The sequence below is a fragment of the Heliangelus exortis genome, chromosome 24 (genome assembly GCF_036169615.1).
Source record: "Heliangelus exortis chromosome 24, bHelExo1.hap1, whole genome shotgun sequence".
Lineage (NCBI taxonomy): Eukaryota > Metazoa > Chordata > Aves > Apodiformes > Trochilidae > Heliangelus > Heliangelus exortis.
The window spans coordinates 1,198,709-1,220,833 of NC_092445.1; the positions used below are offsets into that span (position 1 = coordinate 1,198,709).

The 22,125-nt window shown below is 54.8% G+C and overlaps 2 protein-coding genes across 6 annotated transcripts in view; one reads left to right on the top strand and one right to left on the bottom strand.

Moving 5' to 3' along the window:
* The window catches only part of PTPRU (protein tyrosine phosphatase receptor type U), a 51,887-nt gene that overhangs the window by 21,220 nt on the left and 8,542 nt on the right, over positions 1-22,125 (top strand). For 2 of the 5 annotated variants that reach the window (XM_071767868.1, XM_071767872.1), the window contains 20 exons: positions 1,044-1,153; positions 1,871-2,072; positions 2,670-2,772; positions 2,880-3,153; positions 4,753-4,789; positions 5,034-5,172; positions 6,713-6,742; positions 8,110-8,267; positions 10,674-10,864; positions 11,977-12,049; positions 12,972-13,048; positions 13,740-13,757; positions 14,280-14,316; positions 14,669-14,766; positions 14,856-14,972; positions 15,432-15,586; positions 17,031-17,166; positions 17,284-17,433; positions 17,579-17,752; positions 18,417-18,557. In XM_071767868.1, coding sequence (XP_071623969.1) covers positions 1,044-1,153; positions 1,871-2,072; positions 2,670-2,772; positions 2,880-3,153; positions 4,753-4,789; positions 5,034-5,172; positions 6,713-6,742; positions 8,110-8,267; positions 10,674-10,864; positions 11,977-12,049; positions 12,972-13,048; positions 13,740-13,757; positions 14,280-14,316; positions 14,669-14,766; positions 14,856-14,972; positions 15,432-15,586; positions 17,031-17,166; positions 17,284-17,433; positions 17,579-17,752; positions 18,417-18,557 — 2,420 coding nt within the window. The remainder of the gene's footprint in view (positions 1-1,043; positions 1,154-1,870; positions 2,073-2,669; positions 2,773-2,879; positions 3,154-4,752; positions 4,790-5,033; positions 5,173-6,712; positions 6,743-8,109; positions 8,268-10,673; positions 10,865-11,976; positions 12,050-12,971; positions 13,049-13,739; positions 13,758-14,279; positions 14,317-14,668; positions 14,767-14,855; positions 14,973-15,431; positions 15,587-17,030; positions 17,167-17,283; positions 17,434-17,578; positions 17,753-18,416; positions 18,558-22,125) is intronic. The other 3 variants (XM_071767869.1, XM_071767870.1, XM_071767871.1) reach the window with 3 other exon arrangements.
* On the bottom strand, positions 19,621-21,662 carry LOC139807133 (uncharacterized). The gene is made up of 2 exons (XM_071767700.1): positions 21,052-21,662; positions 19,621-20,417 (listed from the first exon to the last, which is right to left on the bottom strand). Exons 1-2 carry the CDS (start codon positions 21,577-21,579, stop codon positions 19,785-19,787), a joined length of 1,161 nt encoding a protein of 386 aa, XP_071623801.1. The 5' UTR covers positions 21,580-21,662; the 3' UTR covers positions 19,621-19,784.

Consider the following 22,125-nt stretch of genomic DNA (forward strand, 5'->3'; position numbering starts at 1 on the left):
CTGAGCAAACGCTGCTGCCAAAATAAAAACAGAGAGGGAAGAGCAGAGGGCACTCTGCAGGGGAAGGGGGGTGGGTTTTGGGTGCTCAGCCCCACTGTGGGGGGGATACTGAGGGTCATTGCCTCTCCTGGCCTCCTCCCCAGCTCCCTTGGAGCAGGAAATCCTTGGGAAGGAGGCAGTGTTGATCCTGGGACTGCTGAGCTGGTGGTGGTTGGGTGGGTGGGAGCTGATGTGGAATGTTGGGGAACCTCAGGTGTGGGGCAGGTGAGGATTTGCCTCCTGGCAATGGACTCTTGAGGATGTCAGGGAGTGGCAGGACTAGGGGGGATGGAGTCAAACTTGAAGTAGGTAGATTTAGATTGGAAGTTGGGAAGAAGTTCTTCCCCATGAGGGGGGTGAGACCCTGGCACAGGTTGCCCAGAGAGGTGGTGGGAGCCCCATCCATCCCTGGGAGTTTTTAAGGCCAGGCTGGATGGGGCTCTGAGCAACCTGAGCTGGTGGGAGGGGTCCCTTCCCACTGGTGAGCTAAAGGTCTCCTCCAACCCTGAAAATTCCATTCTATGTTCTTGTTTGTTGGGGGAACACCAGCAGCATCTCCAGAAGGTGCTGGTGGCTGCGGAAGGATTTGGGTTGTAGGAAAAAAGGGAATTTCTTTTTCCTTTCCCCTCCCTGGTGAGCTCTGCTGGTGACAACACGCAGGGACTGGCTGTCCTGCTGGCAGAGATTGGGTGTGATGGCAGCAGAGGTGCTTGCAGGGTTTGTGTTGTGGCACGGGCACCTTCCCACCACAACAAAGTGTCCCCAGTGGGTCTGGGAGCGTGGCAGGAGCTGCATCTTCCTAGGGAGCAGCAGCACTTTGAGGAGCATCTCCCTGGGGAGCCACCAACCTATGTCTGGTGCCAGATGCCCAGGGCAGAGGGGACAGAGGTGGCTTTGTGGTGGGGCAGAGCTGCTGCAGCCTCCAGGACCAATTTCCCAGAGGGTTTCTCCTCCCCCTGGGGTTTCTTGCCACATCTGAGCACATCTCCTTTTTCCCTCCCCAGTGCCTGGTGGCATTGCCTCCGAGTCCCTCACCTTCACCCCACTGGAGGACATGATATTCCTGAAGTGGGAGGAACCAGTGGAGCCCAATGGGCTCATCACGCAGTACGAGGTACGTCCTGGGTGGCTGCAGCACCCACGGGGGTCCTGGAGGGAATGGGGACCTGGGGTAGGCACTGCTGTGGGTCACGGGGACTCAGCCAGGGTGTTGCTACTTTTCTGAGTCCTTTGTCTGGAGCACAGCCCCAGCCCACGTTCATCTGCCTGGAGCAGGGTCTGTCCCTGCTGGGGGTTCTGATTTGGGGTCACTGATGCCATCCAGCAACAGCTTTTCCAGTCAGCCCTGCTCCTGATTAGTTTGGAGAAGAGGAGGCTCAGGGGAGACCTCATCACTCTCTACAACTCCCTGAAAGGAGGTTGGAGCCAGGGGGGGTCGGGCTCCTCTCTCAGGCAGCTCTCAGTAAGACAAGAGGCCATGGGCTGAAGCTGTGTCAGATTTAGGTTGGATATTAGGAAGGAATTCTTTCCAGAGAGGGTGCTCAGCCATTGGAATGGGCTGCCCAGGGAAGGGGTGGATTCTCCATCCCTGGAGTTTTTTAAGGAGAGGCTGAATGTGGCATCAGTGCCATGGGCTGGGAACAGGGGGGAGTGGATCCAGGACTCAGAGTTCCTTTCCATCCTGGCTGATTCTGATCCACCCCAAAAAGCTCCCACCTTCCAGGCTGCCCCTAAGCCCATCCCCTCCTCTGAATCTTAACCATTTCTCTGCCGAGATCTGGGTTCTCTCTCCCTTTGCCAACCCCAGTGCTTCTCTGCCCTGTCCCTGCAGATCAGCTACCAGAGCATCGAGTCCTCTGACCCAGCAGTCAACGTGCCGGGCCCGCGCCGCACCGTCTCCAAACTCCGCAACGAGACCTACCACGTCTTCTCCAACCTCCACCCTGGCACCACCTACCTCTTCTCAGTCCGAGCCCGCACTGGCAAGGGCTTTGGCCAGACAGCACTCACCGAGATCACCACCAACATCTCAGGTAGGTTCTCCAGGCGTGGGGCTTCTCCTCCCCGTGTCTGTGTGCCGGCAGTGCCAGAGCCTCCCCGCCGCTCCTGTGGATTTTGGTGACTGTTATAAGTGGTGGTAGCTGTGCCCTGTGCCCCCCAGGCAGCCCTCAAACCCGTCAGCCTGATGCTGTCTGAGCCATCAGCGTGCAATCGAGTGATTAATTGGGCTTGTTAATTAACCTCCCAGGACTTTGGGGCTCTCTGCTCGTGTCTGCGGCATCGCTGTTAACCACGGCAAAGAGGCTGAGATGAGTGCTCAGGGGGACCCTGGACCCCAGCAGCTGCTTCTGGTGGCTTGGGGACCATGAGGCTGTGCTGGGCATGGGGGGGGGACCCCAGCTTGGTCTGGGGGTGCTGCTGAGCTGGCTTGGGTGTGCTTCTACTCTGGGGTGGGACATTTGGGACCTGAAGGATTCTTCTTTCTTTCCAATAATCCACATCACACCAGTCAAAGATGCTGTAGGCGGGGCTGCTCATGCCTCAGTTTCCCCCCTGAGGGGATAGCCAATTCTGAACACATCCCTGGGGACTAGGACTCGATCACCCACTCTCCCCTGTCCCCTTTGCAGCTCCCACCTTTGACTATGGGGACATGCCATCCCCACTGGGCGAGTCAGAGAGCACCATCACCGTGCTGCTGCGGCCAGCGCAGGGCAGAGGGGCTCCCATCAGGTAGGTTGGGGTGAAACCCCCCACGAGCAGGGGTGGGTGGCAGGACTGGGCAATAAGGAGAGGGCAGGACCATTTCCTGGAGCTAACACACATCTCATCCTCACCAGCACCTACCAGGTCATCGTAGAAGAAGAGCGGCCCAAGAAGCTGAAGCGGGAGCTGGGGGGGCAGGAGTGCTTCCCGGTGCCACTCACCTTTGATGATGCTGTGTCCCGGGGCTCTGTTCACTATTTTGGGGCAGAGTTGCCTGCCAGCAGCCTCACTGAAGCCAAACCCTTCACCGTGGGGGACAACCAGACCTACAGTGGTTACTGGAACCCACCACTGGAGCCCAAGAAAGCGTATCTCATCTACTTCCAAGCCATGAGCAACCTCAAAGGGGTGAGTAGCTGGGGGACCCCATTCCATCTGGTAAGGTGCTCAGGGGCCTGCTTAGGGGGTTAGAAAAAAGTGTGACTTGTTTTAAACCTCCTTGGGAGATAACCCTCAGTGTCCTGCTTATGGGGAGCAGATCCTCTGGGCCACCCTATGGGACACTGGGATCATGGATGGGTGTCCCCCTCCTTCCTCCCAGGGCTGTGCCTGTCCCCCTCCTGGTTCAAGTGCTGGGGCTGATGGCTTCCAACCTCCACCACCCAATGTGGTGCCAGCCAGGACCCCAACCAGCACCAGCATGGGGGAAACCACCTTCCCAGGGCTAATCCTGGGGTGGAAAAGGACCCTTTGGGCATCAGGAGCTGAGACAGCGGCTGCTCCAGAGAGATCCTGGGAAGCTTCCGAGTTCCTGGGCTGCCTTCTCCTGCCTGTTCTCCCAGCAAAGCTGTCACATCCCCACTCCACCAGCAGCCCCAGCATCCTTGGGCTGATTTCCTCCAAGTGGGACCAGGACCCTTCATGGCTTCACCTGCTCCATCCCACCCAGGATTGGACGAGCTGTGGAAGAGATGCAGCAGGCCCAGGGCAGCATCCTCCTCACCCTGCACGGCTCCATCTTGCCAGGAAGGTGTTGGGTTTTGGAGCCTTTCCTCCACTCCAGGATTGTTCACACCTCGCTGGGTTGTAATTATGGATGGGGAGGAACTCTGCTCTGGCTTGCCTTGCCTTGCTGGATAATAACTGGTGGCTGAACCTGGTTTATAGCTTCCCTGCTGGGAGGCACCGGAGTTATCCTGCCTGTCACATGTTGTGGAAAAAACTGGATCCCAGCTTGGGGTTTGTTTTTTTGTGGGTTTTGTGCCAGATGGAGCAGGAAGCAGGACAAGCAAGAGCTGGTGACCATGAGGGAAATGGTGCTGGAGCCAGTCCTGCCCCAGGAATGTTGCGAGGACAGGTCTTGATCCAAGGGTGGATGGAACAGTGTTGCCAGCACTGGTGTCCTGAGGGGCTGGAGAATGCTCAAGGAAGAAGGCAGTCCTGCCAAAACTGGTGCTTTTTATTTTGCAACAGAAATTGGATCCATGGGAAGATGGAATATTTTAGCTGAACTCATCCCTTAAGATGCAAATGGAAAAAAAAACAACGAACTGAGCTGAAAGCCCTCACAGCAACCTTGGCAGCAGGCACAGAGGGACTGGAAAATTTTGATTGGTGGGAAAAAAACCCCACAAACTCCATGAAGCTCTGAAGGATGTCCTGGGAATGTTTTAGCCACAGCCAGTGATGTGCTGGTGACCTGCAGCTTGATGGGTCTGCTGGGTCTCTCCTTTGATGCTCCTGAGCTTTGCCATCCCCTCTGTGCCAGGAGCAATGGTCTTGGCTGGTTTTGGGGGCACTTCAATCAGCAGCATCCCTTGGTGTGCATATCCCCAGGAGCTCCCTTGGCTCAGCAGTGGGTCCTGCAGCACAAATCACCTACAAGCTCCCTCAGTTTGGTTGTCAAAGCACCAATGGACCAGCCTTGGGTCCCCTCAGCCTTTCAAGGAGTGATGAGCAGAGCCCTGGGGTGCTCACCCCACACTGATTCCTCTTTTTCCTCCGTAGGAAACGCGGCTGAACTGCGTCCGGATCGCCCGCAAAGGTGAGAGGACTTTGCTGTCTGGGTTTTTGCCTCATGGTCGAGTTTTTCCTCTTGGTGCCACCAGGAGAGGGACTTGCCCAGGGTCACAGTGTGGCACAGCAGAGCCCCATGGCATCTCAGTGGAACCAAGTGTGTTCGAGGAGCAATGTGCATCCCAGGGGACAAAATGTTTCGTATCTGGTGTTGCCAAACCCCCTGGAGCTGAACGCTGATTCCCTCCTGCTTGTCCTTGTCCCCCTGGCAGCTGCCTGCAAAGAGAGCAAACGTCCCCTGGAGGTGTCACAGCACTCAGAGGAGATGGGCCTGATCCTGGGGATCTGTGCTGGAGGGCTCATTGTCCTGATCATCCTCCTGGGAGCCATCATCGTCGTCATTCGGAAAGGGTGAGGAGTCCTGGTGTCACCTCTGATCCCTCCATCCATCCCCTCCTCCCAGCTCAGCCCTTCCCCACCACCCCAGCACTAACTGGGTGTTACTGGTGGCGAGACTGCTGCTCTGGGCAGACTCCAAACCCTCCCTCCAGCTGTGGCTCCATGTGCTCGTGCATCCCACTGTGTACTCATGGGACACCGAGTGACACAGGGCACAGCAAGAGGCACAGGGGACCAGGGAGACAAATCAGGTGACAACCAGGGGGTTATGGGATCAGTCTGGGGGTCTCCAGAGGTACCAGGGGACCCTCAAGGGAGGTGTGGGACCAGTTTGGGGGTCTCCAGAAGTTCAGAAGTTCCTGGGACAACCCAGAAGGATGGGGGCAGCTTGAGAGATCTCCAGAGGTTTCTGGGCATCCCCAAACTCTTCCCACCCCCACTGGGGAGGTCCCCATGCTCCCCAGCTCAGTGGCCAAGGAGCTGGCATGGATGTGGCTGTTGGCTTCTGCTTGGGAAGCTTGGGGTGGGGTGGGAGGGAGGAGGGTGAGGGCTTTTGGGGACACTCATGCCCAGGAGCTGCCACTGCTTTTCACTCGGGTGCAGTGTCCTGGAAAGCAGCTTCTGGCCATGGGGGGCTGGAAGCAGCTCTGAGCTGGGGGGGTCTCTGAAAGCAGGGGGGTGAAAAGGAACAATAAAATGCTTTCCTCATGCAGGGACGATGGGAGGAAACATTTTAACAGCCAGGGGGGAGAGAAAAATAGCAGAGCACTGCCTGGGCCCGTGTAAATCTGGAGATGTCTTTATGGCTCCCTTTGTCCTGAAAGGGTTGGTGCTGATGTAGGGACAAGCAAGGCTGTGGCATCCCTGCCCACTGGTGCTTTGGGACCATTTAATCTGACATCAGATCTGCCTCTGATGGAGCAAATGTTGTGGTGCTGATGTGGTTTTGGGAGTGGTGGTGGTGGGATGGTGGGTAGGAAGTGTTCCTCTTGCCCTTGCAGCAGCAGTTTTGTTTCAGCATCCCCAGGGTGAACCTTTCAAAGGACAAACCAGAGCCACAAATCAGACCTGGTGCTGAGGGCTCTGAATTTGGGGCTGTCAGGAAGCTGGGACAAGCCCATAAATCTCATTTTGCCATTGGAAAAACACTGAGGTGATGGAATGGAAAGGCACCACCAGAAAATATTCACCTCGAAGAAGTGGTGCACTGGAAATGGGACATCCTGACCCCGTTCTCCCCACTCCCCAGGGGATCCTTTATTTTGGTTTATTTTGGTTATTCAGTTTTAAAAATTGTAGAATAACCCCTTGGGTGAGGGTGCTGTGGGCACCCCACTGCTGGTGCAGGGACTGTGGTCACCCTGCAAGCTCTGCCATCAGGATACCAGCTCCTACCCAGAGTAAATAACCTACAGATGCAAAAGGGGAGCCAGATTCTTTCCAGTGCATTTAATTTTCCTGCAGCTGAGTTGCCCCAGCACCTCCCTTCCCTATTCAAGAGAAAAGCTGCTTATGCAATTTCTGGTGTTCTCTTTGTTTGCATGCTTGCCAGGAGGAACTACTATTCTTATTCCTATTACCCGTAAGTAATTGTCATTCTCTCTCTCCACTCTTCCTCCCAGCCACCCCCTCACCCCGGCTGCTCCAACAACTCCATTTCTCTGCCAAGTACATTTTAAGGGCCTCTGGCTCGGGGAAGATAATGCAGCTGAGCTTGTTAAAAGACCAAAGGCAGCATAAAGGGGAAGGGTCAGCCACTCGGGGTTGAATTCTAGATCTTGGAGGTGTCTTGGGGGGGTTGGGACACAGCCAGCATGGGCTCCTGTCTCCTGTTCATCCCTCCCCTGGTTTAATCCCTTCTCTGGTTTCTTGTGAGCCTGATGTTGTTGCTCAAACACACTCAAGCAGGTTTTTTTTCTTAAACATCTTGAATTTGGGGATAGGAGGCTCTGTCCCACTTGAGAGCTCCTGGGCTTTCCCAGCATCTTTGTTAGGTGTCCAATGAGGACCTTGCAATGGGGGGGAAAAAGCCTCCCCAGTGGGTGCAGACAGGGGGTCTTGGGATGGATTTGGCCCCTTGGTATGGTTTTACACTCATGGAGTGGTTTTGGGTTGGAAGGAACCTTTTAAAAGTTGTCTTGTTCCAATCCCATGGTCAGGGACACCTCCCCCAGCCCCGGGTGCTCAAGCCCCATCCAACCTTGGACACTGCCAGGGATGGGGCAGCCACAGCTTCTGGGGGAACCTGGGGCTCAGCACCCTCACCCCAAAGAATTTCTTCCTCAGATCTCGTATCAATCTCCCCTCTACCATTTCAAAGCCATCACCTCTTGTCCCATCCCTCCAGGCCCTTGTCCCAAGTCCCTCCCCAGCTTTCCTGGAGCCCCTTCAGGCACTGGAAGGTGCTGTAAGGTCTCCCTGGATCCTTCTCTTCTCCAGGCTGAAGAACTCCAACTCCCTCAACCTTTCCTTATAGGGAACAGGCATCCATCCCTCTCATCATTTTTGTGGCTTCCTCTGGCCCTGCTCCAGCAGCTCCATGTCTGCTTCTCACACTGTGCAGCACAGTGGTGCCCATGGAGTGCTGGGTGGTCCCTGTTGGAGTGAGGTGGGGTAATGCCTGGAGAAATGGGACTGGGGGAGAGCTGGGACTGCCCTCTGCAATGCCAGCTGCCCACAGAGAGCCTTTGCTTGCCCTGTGAGCATTCCTGGCTTTTCAGTGCATGGGACAGGAGGACACACTGAGCACGGACACCTGCAGCCAGGGGTGACCTACGTGGGGCTACGAGTGGCTGAGAGGGTTGGGGAACCTCAGTGATGGCCGAGGGAAATCATCCCTCCCGCTCCCCAGACCCACCCAAGCTGCCTCGCTTTTTTGGGGGGGGATCTTACAGCCTCGTTGGGTCTGCCCTGCTGACCTGGGCTTCTTCCCTTCTCCCCTCCCTGCAGAAAACCTGTCAACATGACCAAGGCCACCATCAACTACCGCCAGGAGAAGACCCACATGATGAGTGCCATCGACCGGAGCTTCACCGACCAGAGCACGCTGCAGGAGGACGAGCGCCTGGGGCTCTCCTTCATGGACACCCACAACTACAGCAACAGAGGTAAGGGGACCTCTCCTTACCCACAGAGAGGCTCCTCAGTAGTCCTGCAGTATTTAGAAAAGGCTGGGGAGCCCTCCACCCATCCTCAGTAATCCTGCAGTATTTGGAAAAGGTTGGGGAGCCCTCCACCCACAGCAAGGGTCCTCAGTAATCCTTCAATATTTAGAAAAGGCTGGGGACCTCCACCCATCCTCTGTAATCCTTCAGTATTTAGAAAAGATTGGGGACCCCTCCACCCACAGAATGGATCCTCAGTAATCCTGCAGTGTTTAGGAAAGGTTGGGGAGCCCTCCACCCATCCTCTAATCCTTCAGTATTTAGAAACAGCTGAAATATTGATCCAAGCCTCAGTAGCTGTTATTGCATCTGTTGTAGCCTGATGTGTGTGGCATGTGTCAGGCTTCTCCCTGCCCTCCACAAACCTCTGAGGGCATTGATCCTCTTGGTGTCTGTAGGAGCTTTTATTATCATCCAGGCTTTACTGAAGGAAAACCACTGGTGGGTGGCTCGGAGCTGGGTCTCTGTGTCTTGGAGATCTGGGCTTGGGGCTTAAGGGGGTTTTGAGGCTGTTCATGGGCTCAAACACTGGATGCAGCCCCCTGAAGCCGTGTGAACCCCAATTCTTGGTCTTATGTTGCACCAGGAGAGGTTTAGGTGGGATATTAGAAGAAACTTCTTCCCTGAAAGGGTAATTAAAACCCTGCCTACGGAGGTGGTTGAATCACCATCCCTGCAGGTGTTTCAGAGCCACGTAGAGGTGGTGCTGAGGGACAGTTTTGTGCTGTGGAATTGGGTTAGTGGTTGGACTTGATGATCTAAAAGATCTTTTCCAACCACAATAACTCTGTGGTTCTTGCTTTAGCCTGAGGTTGAAGGCTTTGCAGCAGCCTCCACCACCACCCCCCCCCCGGCGCTGCTGTGTTCTCCACAGCCCTGGGCTTTGAAGGGTTAAAGAACCACCACGTCGACATCAGAGAGAGACTGATAATTTAACACCCACTGGAGGATGCATCTCAGTGCTGATTTAGTTGTAAAATAACTCCTCGGATGCCCCAGATTCAACCATATGCTAATAACATCTGTTACAGGAACTTCAAGATGCTGCTTACCCGGGGCTCTCCTGCCCGCCTGCGCCATTCACTGCTTCCCCAGCATTGTCTGCCAGATAATAGGAGCCCAGAGGGCAAACTGTTCCTCCTCTTAATCCATCCAGCTAGGTGTAGGATTTTTCAGTTTCTCTCTTTGAAATGCTCAAAGGCCGTGGGGGGGTCACTGGGCAGATCTGGGGCTTCTCCTTGGGTCCTTTAAGGAAGGGGCTGTGGGGCTCCACACTGCTCCCACCTTCTTGCTTCCTCTGCTGCTGGCGTCTCCCCATCCTTCTCCTTGGCAGGAGCTTGGGCTTTGCCCCAGCTGGGGGCAAGCAAATAAGGAGAGGATGGAGGAAATGGCCTGAAGTTACACCAGGGAAGCTTTAAAGTAGCTACGAGGAAGAATTTCCTTACTGAAAGAGCAGACAGGCACTGGAAGGAGCTGCCCAGGGAGGTGTTGGAGTCACCATCCCTGGAGGTGTTCAAAACCCACTTCAGGACATGCTCTAGTGGGCATGGTGTGTTTTTTCTGGGTTGGTGGCTGGACTCAGTGATCTTAGAGGTCTTTCCAACCCTTACAGCTCTGTGATTCTGCTTGCAGAGGTTGGAGCATTGTCTCCTTGGGGGCTGCAGTTCCAGTTGCAGACCCTGCTCTGTGCATCACCTGCACCCATATAGCACCCGTGCTGCACGGGCAGCCAGGAGGTGCAGGCAGGAGGTGAGGGGGTTGTGCAAACCCAAATTTCTGTGTCTGATGTAAGGCCTTGCCCAGAGAAAGGCAAGGGAGGGCTTAGTCTGGTTCTGCTGGTGGCTACACAGCCAAGGCATCAGCCAGGTGAGAGTGGCATGAACTCCTCCTATAAGCAGCCATGAGCTCCCATTCTGTTAGGGCCAGGAGTAGGGTGCTGGGATCTACCCAAGAGGAAATGTTAAGCTGGGCTGGAGACTTGGGGAATGGGATTTTTCAAACCAGGATTTGGTGAGTACTTGGGCTCATAGCTCTTACTCCTCTGGATGGGAGTTAATTACTCCCATCAATGAGAATGGAGCTTATTAACCCCCTTCAGGTCTTGCCTGCTGATTTCTAGGAGATCTGCTGTAGTCCTAAAAGTTGGCTTTGTTGTGTCAGAAGAGCTGCAGAGCATGAGATGGAGATCTGGACCACTTGTGGTCCCCAGTGAGAGCCTGCAGCACCAGCATCTCCCGGGGGTGTTTCCAGGTGCCTCTCATCCCTCCTCTGTGGGGGTGAGGAGGTGATGGGGATGAGGTCCAAGGCTCTGCTCCCCTGATGATCCCATTTCTCCCTCTCCTTCCACAGGAGACCAACGCAGCAGTGTGGTCAATGAGTCCAGCAGCCTCCTGGGGGGCTCCCCCCGCCGCCAGTGCGGCCGCAAAGGGTCCCCGTATCACACAGGGCAGCTGCATCCTGCTGTGAGGGTGGCAGATCTCCTCCAGCACATCAACCAGATGAAGACAGCAGAAGGCTATGGCTTCAAGCAGGAGTATGAGGTGAGAACATCTTGGCTGAGAGCACCTTGTGCTGGGAGGATGGACGAGGTGGGACCTGTGCGCAAGGAGAAGATGCTCCAGACCTGGAGCTGGAGCTCACGGGCATTGGCAGCACCTGGGGTCAAATTCCTGGTCCTGGCAGCCCAGGATTTAATTGTCAGCTTCAACAAGTCCCTAAAAATAGCCAGCCCAGACCCACCTTTCCTGTCTGCAGTGCCCCATCCCACCTCTCCTGCAAGGACCAGGGATACTTCTCCCTTTCTCATGTCCTCCTGGGCACCAGGATGTCCTGTGCTGTCCAACCCCTTGTTCTGTGACAAACATGGCCATAACCTAAGGGCAGAGCAAATCCTCTGCAATCCAGCAGCTCCCAAGCCCATGAAGACCCTGGGGAGAGGAGGCAGGAGATGGAAATTTGGCCCTGTTGTGTCCATCCCACCTCGTTGGGCTGGAGGTTGTGTAAGAGAGTGTTCTCTTCTGCCTGTCTCTGCCACAGTGTGCCCAGTGAGGTTGACTTCCCAACCCCATGGCATCCCATGGGCCTGGTTGAAATTTCCCAGTGAAATTACTGTTTAATGCTTAGTAGTTTCAAGTGCAGGAGCTTTTTTTTTTTTAATTCCCCCCTCTTCCTTATATGTATTGGACAAACCAGGGCTTGCTATAATCATTAGTGCTCCTTGAAAAGCTGCTGTATGTTCTTGGAACTAGTCATTTGAAAGCACTCAGATATTATGGGAGGGGAGAAAACATGTAATTTCCTTCCACTTTCCTCCTTTTACACCAGTCTGTGAATGTTACTGTTATTACACACAAACCTGTTCTGTGCTGGGGAGAGAAAGGAGCTGGGGAGGTTTAGAAGTAAAAAAAAGAACCACAACCAACCCTGAAAAAAATCCCAAAACCAGGCAGCCTATAATTTTCTGGGAAAATGGGGCATTTTGTAGCTGCAACAGAGGTGTGTAGCTGGCAGAGCTTGCTACAGACATGGCCCAGGGGCTGCAGGACCCAGGGGTTGGGATGGAGGGATCAACCTGTCTGCCCAGGGAGGTGGTGGAGCTGGGAGGGACTCCACAGGCTGCCCTGGGGTCCTGATATCCACCCTTTCCTTACAGAGTTTCTTTGAGGGCTGGGATGCTTCAAAGAAGAAAGACAAGACCAAAGGGAGACAGGATCATGTGTCAACATGTGAGTGCCTTTAGCTTAGACTCCTTGGACAGCTTGAACAACCTTCTAAAGGGCTTTTGGGGATTGGTTTGATAGGTGTCTGGTTCATGGCAATTAATAAACTGGTGGGGTTTGGTTGGACAAGGGAAGCAGAAAGGTTCTTGCAGGAGCCTGAGAGCTCCTGGAAGGCATCAGCTGCTGGAGCAAATGGGAGGGATGGAGCTGGGCCAGTGCTGACCTCTGGAGCTGGATAACTCTTGCTGACAGAACATCTTGAGGTGCTTTCAAACTGATGATACCATCACCATGATATTCTAGGTGGTGCCAGAAAGCCCCAGATAACCTGGAGTGTGTTTTCTTGTATAAATGTAAGAGAAACTGCAGCCCTGCCCCAGGGAGCTTCTGGGGTGGACACACAGGATGTCACAAAGAGGTTAAATGCTGAGTTTTTAGGTTAGAAGGTTGGGGAAAGGCTTGACCCCAGTTTTGGGTGGATGCTCACCAGGTCCTTCAGGGTTGGTGATGCCAGACTCTGGTGCTCTCCACTTCCCATGCAGCTCCATCCCTTCCACTCCAGCACCTCCCAGGGCCCCAGATGGACACCAGAGCTCTGCACTGCTCTGCTGGGCTGTGCCCATCCTGTTGCCCTGCCCAGGCAGTTGCAGGGTGTTGGAGGGTGGGGTGTCTTGTGTCTGTGGCAGAGCTCAGGATGATGCCAGGCTGCAAGCCACGGGCTCACGTTCCTGCTGCTCTAAACCCCCATCCTTGGAGAGACCTCCAGCAGCCTGGGTTTATTGCTCCTAAATGCATCCCACCCACCTGCATTCTGCAGATTTTTGGTGCAAAATGATTGCAGAGGGAGCCCTGGGACACCCAGCAGGGTGACACCCCGTCCCCTTGCTCCCCCTGGGTGCTGATTGTCCCCTGTCCCCTTGCTCTCCAGATGACCGTCACCGAGTGAAGCTGCACCCACTGCTGGGGGACCCCAACTCAGACTACATCAATGCCAACTACATCGATGTAAGTGGGGATGGTGGCTGTCCCCGTGGGGACTGGGGGGGACAGAACCTTCCTAGGGACCTCGTGAGCTGTCCCCAAAGCTGGGACAGCTCAGGACAGGCTGAGCTGTGTGGCCCTGGGACACGCTTGCCTGGTTTGTTGATGTTCACCAGTGATGCTTGCTGCCTCTCTCCCTGCTCTGCTCCCCTCTGTTCCTCCTTTTTCCTCCCCTTCTCCATCTTTTCTTCTTGCCATGGTTCTCTGTCCTCCTTGGATGGAGGATGTGGAGGTTGAGGGAGCCAAGGGACCTGTTTGGGGCTCACACTGGGATACCTCTGGGATCCTGCATGTCTGTCTGGGCAGAGCTTGGCCCTGGTGTCCTCTAAATCTGATGTCCCCTATCTGATGTTCCCTGTCACCTCCAGCCATGCCCACACCAGGAGAAGTGCAGGAAGGCTCTGTCAGGCACAGGGCCTGAGCATCTCCTGGAAGCAGCAGCTGTTCCCTCCTGCCTGGAGGGCACCATCAGGCTTGATGCCATGGTGATGGGTTCCCTGCCCCTCAGCAGCAACCCTCTGCTTGTCCCCTGTCCCCGTGTGTCCTTTCTCCCCTGTGGCTCTCCATGACCTGCTCTAACCTGTCTCTCAAGCTGTGCCTCACTAATGTCTCTGATCTTTTTCTCTCAAACGTGTGTCCCAACGGGATCATTAAGATTCGGATTAACCGAGAAGTAAGTAGAAGGTTCTCCTCTCCCTCCTCCTCTCTCCTCCATCTCCTCTCAGGTGTTGTGCCAGCCAGCGTGGCTTTAAAATATCTTTCAGGAGAGGCAGGTTGGGGAAAGATGTGGATAAACTTGGGTTGAATCCTCACGTTGGGCATGTCCTCCCTGGAGTGATGGGGAGCAGGGAGCAGGTGCTCAGAGAAGGGGTTGGATTCAACCCCCGGTGGATGGAGAAGTCTCTGTCACCTTCATGTGGCTGAAGCCACATGGGATGGGACACTGGGTCCCTGGTGCCTTTGGCAGTGGCTTTGCTGGGACATTCTCTTTGGACTGTCACATCCCTCTAGCAGTTGGGAATGATCCAATAAGTGTCTGGGGTGTTGGAAGGCAGCACTGTGTGGCTGCTGCAGGATGGGATGGTGGCCAGGACCTGGTCCAGCAGATGTGGGCAGTTGTGACCAGTTGGTTTTATGGGGCTGTGCCCCAGTGTGTCCCTCTGACTTGAGACTGATACCTTGGCTTCCCTTTCAGGGCTACCACAGGTCCAACCACTTCATAGCCACCCAAGGTGAGTCCCCATCCCCCCAGCTCCTGATTTAGCAGCTGGGTTTTGTTTCCAGTGGGATTTAACCTCACGTGGGCAAGGAAGGGAGGGAATGGGGCAATCTGTGGCTAAAAATGTGGTAGCAACATCTGAGCAGCTCTTACCCCTTCAGCCCCACATGTCCCTGGGGAAAGAGGGGACTTCAAGTGCTGTGGGGGTGTTGGTGTGGCAGAAGCAGGAAGGGAACATGGGGGCATCACGGTGCTGCCTGTCCATTCCTGGTGGACCTTCCCTCTCCATTCCTGGTGGACCTTCCCTCTCCATCCCTTCTGGACCTTCCCTCCCCATCCCTGGTGGCCTTCCCTCCATCCCACAGGGCCCAAGCAGGAGATGGTGTATGACTTCTGGCGCATGGTGTGGCAGGAGCACTGTTCCAGCATCGTGATGATCACCAAGCTGGTGGAGGTGGGCCGGGTAAGGACCTCATCCCATTCCTCTCCATCCAGGCTCTGCCAGAAGCCTCCTCTGCAGCACTGAAACCCCATCCTGTCCTCTCCTTGCAGGTGAAATGCTCCAAATACTGGCCAGATGACTCCGAGATGTACGGGGACATCAAGATCACCCTGGTGAGGTCAGAGACCTTGGCTGAGTACGCCGTCCGCACCTTCGCTCTGGAGAGGGTAGGGTCCCACTCCTGCCACCCCTCCTGCCCAACCCTGCCTCGCCTTGGCCACCTCTGCCCATCACTGGATTGGCATTTACCAATTTTCTAGTGATTTACCCCACTGATTTCACCCCTGGCTGAGGCACAGGTCATTCCTCTCCATGGAGCTGGTGTAATTTACCCTTCAGCGACAGGAACGTGAAATTTCTTTCTTTGTAAGAGTAAGCAGCAAAGGTGCTCTTGGAATGAGACCCAACTGCTGCCTCCTCCTCCTCCTCTGCTGGTTTTTAAACCTCTTGCAGGGGGGAGGAAGGGGCTTTGGGGCTGTTGAATTGGCCAGCTGCTGCGTGGCCCATCGGGCTGGATGCTGGGCTGCAAAACCCGCAGATTCCCAAGGGAAACCGAGCATTCTGGTGCCTTGGGCAGGATACTGCCCCCTGTGCACCCTCCCTCCCATCTCACCCTTCCCTTCCAGCGGGGCTACTCAGCCCGACACGAGGTGAAACAGTTCCACTTCACCTCCTGGCCTGAGCATGGTGTCCCCTACCACGCCACGGGGCTCTTGGCGTTCATCCGCAGGGTGAAGGCGTCCACGCCGCCCGACGCCGGCCCCATCGTCATCCACTGCAGGTATGGGGGTGCCTGGGGACAGAGCTGCCTGCTGGGGAGAGCATCCCCTCTGGGATGGGCTTTGGGAGGGCTGTAGGTGGCTCCCAGGGTGGGCAGCACTCTGTGTCTTGGGTGGGTGCTCAACCTTTGGCTCTGAATGCTGACAGCTCTGAGTATTCAGCAAGGAGGTAAAAAAAAAATAAAAAAATGTATGAATGGGTTCTTAGCAAGGGAAGGCACCAGGGCTGGTGGTGTGGGGTTGGATGGCCCTCTGTGGTGGCATCCAGCTGTAAAATGTTACCCCTGGGCTGGTGGCAGCAGGGATGGGGGGGTGCAGCTGGACCAGAGGGGGCAAGCAGGGAGCAGCACTTTTTTGGGGCTGTCCAGCACTCTTTACGTATGACACAGCTCTGTCCCCATGGGCAAGGGTGACACAGGGGGACAGACAGCTCAGCTGCTGTCTGTTGAGTCTCACGAGATTGAGTCTGGTCAAAGGGAGAGGTGGGGAGGGACAGCAGGACAGCCCTGTCCCCAGGGGTCCCCACAGGGCTGTCCCCATGAGGCTCAGCCATCGAGACACTGGAGTTGTGAGGACACCAGTGGCACATCTGGGCAGGAGCAGTGGCTTTCTGTCCCCTGAGCAGGCATCCCCATGCAGTGGGTTAATGGCTCTTCCTCTGCTGGGCAAACAAGGAGGAGCTGATGAGCAGGAGGGAGGTTTTTTTATTTGATTTGATTTCTCCCTGTCAATTGCCTCATCAGTATTCATCCACCAGCAGCAGCCAGTGTGATTAGTGCCCCTAGCCTGTAATCACTGATAATCACAAGTGATTCATCAGCCCCAGAAATTAGTATTTCACTGGGAAAGATTTTTTGTAGGAAAGGAGGTGGTGGGAAGCAGCTCTGTTCCTGATGTGTTAGTAGGTCTTTGACTGCAAGTGCAACCATGCCAGGATTTAGGATGGCTCTGTGATGGGATGTGGTGTTCCAGGCATCCTGCTGGGCATTCCCTTAACCCAAGGGCTTCCCCTGGGGGAATTCAGACCCCCGTGTGCCAGGGCTACCTCCTTGCAGTCTTGAGGCTCAGTGCTGAGCATCCTCCTAGGCCCTTTTGGGATGAGATCCTGGAGGTCTGTTGACAATCAGATGGTTTTGCTGCTGATCTCGTTACAAAAAGTATGTTTTTTCCTGTCTTAAAGGAAAAATGAACCTTAGACATGGTGCCCACTCTCCCAGCCACTGCCTGACCATCACTCACCCCCTAGGTTTCTGCAGGGCTGTATTTGGGGAGTGTGATGGAGCAAAACCAGGCTGTGGTTATGGAGGTTTTTGAGGTCCTGGCTGCCCCCACATCTTCGGGCAGGGGCTGTGAGCTGTTGCTTGGTGCCAGCTTGTGCCTGGGGCTCTGTGTGGGTGTTGTGCAGACTGGGGAAGTCTTTGCTGTGTTTTCCTCCCCCATCCCCAGTGCTGGCACAGGGAGGACTGGCTGCTACATCGTCCTGGATGTTATGTTGGACATGGCCGAGTGTGAGGGGGTCGTGGACATCTACAACTGTGTGAAGACCTTGTGCTCACGGAGGATCAACATGATCCAGACAGAGGTGAGAGGGTGCTGGGGACACCCGAGGACACGCTGGGGACATCCGGGGACACGTGGGGCCGCTGTCCCCAGCGGGACGCGGTGGCTCAGCCCTCTCCCCTTGCCTCACCCCCAAAAGGAGCAATATGTCTTCATCCATGATGCCATCCTGGAAGCTTGCCTGTGTGGGGAGACCAGCATCCCTGCCAGTGAGTTCAAGCCCACCTACAAGGAGATGGTGAGGATTGAGCCGCAGAGCAACTCCTCACAGCTGCGGGAGGAGTTTCAGGTGGGTGTCCCCAAAACCTCCACGTCCCTCTCCCCCCAGCACCCCTTTGCTCCTCATCCTCCTGGAGCCCACCACTGCTGGGACCAGCAGGCTCTGGCAGGGGTGCAGGCAGGAAGGGAGCTAAGGGAACAAGGTGTACCCTCAGACCCTGAACTCAGTGACTCCCCACCTGGATGTGGAGGAGTGCAGCATCGCCCTCCTGCCCCGCAACCGGGAGAAGAACCGCAGCATGGACGTCCTGCCGCCCGACAGATGCCTTCCCTTCCTCATCTCCGTGGATGGAGACAGCAACAACTACATCAACGCGGCCTTAACTGATGTGAGTGGGGCAGTGGGGAGGGAATGGGCTGGTTTGGGTTGTCCCAGGCAACTTTTCACCTCCAAACTCCACTTGGGTTGGGTTTATGACCTCGTTTTCCGTGAGGGTGCAAAGGTGCCTGGCAGCCCCGGCTGTGGGTGGAGGGAGGGAGGGCTGGAGGTGTTGGGATGCTGTGGGTGATGCTGTGGGTGATACTTTCACTCAGGGCTGATGTGCAGAGCTGAGGGCTGGGGCCATCTGGCAGCCATGGCTTCTGCTTGTTCTTGCCTTAAGGGTGACACCTTTTTCATAGGATCATAAAATAATGGGATGGTTTGGGTTGGAGAGGTCCTTAAAGATCATCCAGTCCCAACTCCTCTGCACGGGCAGGGACACCTCCCACTAGCCCAAGTTTCTCCAAGCCCCCCAGTAATTTGTGTGAAGCACCTTTCCCTGCAGGAGCCTAGAGCAGAGAGTGGGTGCTGGCACCCCCCAAGGGCAGGGATCCCAGACCTCTGGCTGTAGCTTCTCCCCAGCACCAGGACCAAGCACAGGGAGACCCAGGCTGTGCCAGGGGGCCCAGATCCCTTTGGTGGCACTGTCTTCTGGTTGCACTGCTCGTTTGGACGTTGACAGGGGTGGCTTCAGCCGTGTCCTTAAAGGTTCTCATCTTCCTCCTCTGCAGAGCTACACCAGGAGTGCTGCCTTCATTGTCACCCTGCACCCTCTGCAGAACACGACCGCCGACTTCTGGCGCTTGGTCTACGACTACGGCTGCACCTCCATTGTCATGCTCAACCAGCTCAACCAGTCCAACTCTGCCTGGGTGAGTGCTACTGCCCTGGGGACCCTGCCATCCTTGTCCTGTTCTGTCCCCACCACCCCAGCAGTGCTGCAGCTCCTGCCTCGTGTGCTCAGCTCTGCAAGGGGGGATGGGACCGGCTGCAGTGCTCGACCTGTGAGCACAGGAGCAGCTGGAACCAAAGCTGTGGTGAGGAGCAAACCAGCTGGGCTTTGTGGTGTTGTGTTGGTGTTGCTTTACTCTACCATAACCTTTGTGGATGCCCTGAGAAGATGAGAGGTTAACAAGTACAACCATATTGTTATAAAGAACTCATTTTTATCTTCCTTCCTCCAAAGGGGAAACCGAGGCTTGGGGGGCATTTTTTGGTGGCTTGTGAAGGCTGCTTTATCAGTCAGCAAAGTGACTGTGCCATGGGTTTTATGGGGTGATGGGATGTGCAGATCTGCCAGCCTGGGGGACAAGGTGTCCCCCATCACCTGGGGGAGAGGGGACAGAAGCCAGGGAGCAGGGAGCCATGCTCAGCCTCACCTTGCTTTGCTTTCCCAGTGCATGTTCCCCAGGGAATGCCTGGAGTGCTCCTGTTGCTACCAGAATGGATGTAAAAGTCCACTACATGTCTGTAATGTTAATTCAATGAAGAATCTTATTGGATTTTTACATAAAATTAACATTATAGACTCTTAATGGATGTCTGGAGAAGACTTCATTAGCTGACTTATTTTAGGAGTTGAGATGTTAGGAGGTGTAAATCACTGTGGGATGTAGGCTGGGCAGGAGGAGAAGGCCAAGTCCTCTCTCTGCAGCCCCTACTCTGAGCTGGGGGAGGAGATGGAATGGAGTCCCCCAGGACTGTGAGGGGTGGGTTTGGTGTGAGTGGCCCTGGGTGCTGGTGCAGCTCCTGGGGTAGCCCCAGGTTGGCCTTTGGCTGGGTTTGCTGAAGGCAGTGCTGGGGCTGTCCTGGGCTGGAGCCAAACCCTCCATGTCCTTGAAGACCCCCCCAGCCTCAGGTGTGGACACAGTGGCTGGGATTGCAGAGACAAGAGAAGGCAACTGGAGATTTCTTCTTGAGAACAACAAACATTTTATTGTTACTTATCTCCCCACTAACAGAACATCTCTATACTAACAGAACATCTCTGCTGTTCACTCCCAGCCCCCTAAGCACTTTATTGTGACTTATCTCTACTCTAACAGAATAACAGAACCTTCTACCTCAGGCCCCTCCTGACACCCCCAGGGACCTGCTGTTCACCCCCAGCCCTGGCAGCAGCCGTATTGGTCCCACAGGAGGAGGTTGGGCACTGGCTGGGAGCTGGGGCTTGGCTGTGCCATAGCCCAAGCCTGGGCAGGGCAGAAGCTGGTGCTGGGATAGGCATGGTCAGCCACAGGGCACAGAATGGTGCCAGGTGCTGGTGCAGGTGTACAGAGGCCACGTTTGTTTACCCTGATTAAAATGCGAGGGGTCCCCTGGCAATTATGGGACTGTGTGGGGTAGGAGGTGGGACACAGATTAGTGAAGCTTTGGGTGGAGTAGGTGCTGCCTCCTGGGTGCTGTGGTGCCAATCTGGCCTGGAAAGCCTTCTTCTCCACAGCTCGTGCCATGGGCTGAGCATTAGGTGGTCTCCTCCTGGGCACTCTTGTCCTCCCTTCCACTCTTCCATCTTCTCTTCCACTCTTCCGTGCTCTCTTGCACTCTTGCATCTTCTCTTGCACTCCTTCATTTCCTCTTGCAGTCTTCTCTCTTCTTTTGAATTCCACCCTCATGCTGGGGGCTGGTGGGGATGGAGCTGGGACTCTGTCTCCTGCCTCAGCTCTTGGTCTTATCAGTTTGAGTAACCTGGGCTTATCTCGCTGAAAAAAGGGGTTGCAGTAGAAGAGCAGCTACAAAACACAAAGGAGAGGGGTTTGTTGCCATCATTACAAGGAGAAAGACAGAGGCCCCATAACTAAGCATCAGCAAGAACAAACATGAGTATTAGAAAGCACACTCCAGGGCATTTTAAACCTCAAATTTAGGCTGAATAAAACATCAGGAGAGAGTCTTGTTAAGTAAAAACCACCCTTACGTCTCAGCATTTGGGAGCAGAGAAGTGTAGGGTTTTCAAAAGCCTAAAAACTGATGGAAAGACCCAAATACCACAAGTTTTCAGCCACTTCAGCATGGAGCAAAGATGTCAGGAATAATGCTGATGTGTATCTTGTCAGCATTCAGCAGATGCCATGGGAAGATTAACCTTTTGGTGCAGCCAGATAAGGAGCAAGCATGAAAGCCTCACAGTATCATGGGCCTACCCTCCTGTTTCACAGCTCCACAGTAAGCAGAAATAACTAAAATCTCTTTGATCAACATTTCTGCTTCTCCAGAATCCTGTGTTGTGCATTCCTAAAAGTGACCCACGAGACAGGCTGTTTGCTCCCACCCCCATCTCAGGCCTTTTAAAGCTTTTTTTATCTGAATGTGAGCCTCTTCCCCACTGTCCCAAGGGTCCTTTCATGTGCAGAGGAGCTGCCATACCTTGTCCAGATCATGCACTTGTGCTGCTCTCAGCATTATGGTGCTGATGTTCCCTTTGGTTCTGTAGAATCCATGGAGCTCAAGTTGGTAAATGAAGTCCCTCATGGTCTCAGTTCTGAGCACCCTCACGTTTTCCCTCCACGCCAGCACTTCCTGCTCAAAGAGTTCTTCTGAAATGATGATCATCTTCCCATCATCATCCCACCAGACTGACTGGTAGAAAGGGTTCTCCACAATCTTCCAGAGCTTCCTGAGGAAGCAGTAGGTTGGAGACTTGGTGATGTCGTAGGTGTCCCAGAAATGGTAGCCCATGATGGGGTCCCACGTTTCATCAGGGGGACCTTGAAGGGTGCTTTCATCTGGAGGTGGGATGAAGGGAGCACCCAAAGCTGCTCCTGTGTCACCTGAATGATCAGGAGACATTGAAGCTTCCTGCTGCTCTGGCTTCCCTGCTTTGGAAGCCCAGATTGCTGCTGGTGAAATGGGCTCCACTTCTGTTTTCACAGCTTGCCACCAGTTTCTCTCCATGAGCCTTTCCCCTGCCAGCCTGCTCAGTCCTGCTGGTCAGTGGAATGTTGTGCCAGCTGCTTGGAATGTTTGCCAGGATCACCAGGACACCCCTGTTGCATCTCCGTGACATCAGCCTGGTGCCCAGAGGAAGTGGCAGACAAGAGAAATGACTGGAAATCCCTGGTTTCTCTTCATGGAGAGAGCCCTTTGGAGCCAAGAAGTGAATTTAGCTGTCTTTGTTCTTGGTGTGCCCTGCTGGGACAGAACTGTGTCCTCTTGCCCTTGGGAGTTGGTGCCCAGGGAGTCATCAGAGTGCCCCAAACCTGAACTTTCTCCCTTGGGCACCTTTCCAGAGATGTCACCTCAGCAAATAGATTTTGCAGCTGAAATAAACCAGTGCTCTGCACCCCGGGCCCTGCCACGGGTTGTCAGGTTCCTCTGCTTTTTCTCTGCTAGAGCACCTTTAGAACCCAAATCAGGAAACTCAGTGATGTTCTCTCAAGCTTTTCTCAGCTCTCAGCCTGCTCCTGAGTTGGAGGCTGCAGGGACAGTGACTTCCCATGG

Excerpts from the sequence above, each read along its gene's own strand:
- LOC139807133 (XM_071767700.1), bottom strand. The coding sequence starts at position 21,579 with ATGGAGAGAAACTGGTGGCAAGCTGTGAAAACAGAAGTGGAGCCCATT. Across the intron at positions 20,418-21,051 it reads AAGTGCATGATCTGGACAAG|CTGCTCTTCTACTGCAACCC; the intron begins GTATGGCAGCTC and ends TGTGTTTTGTAG.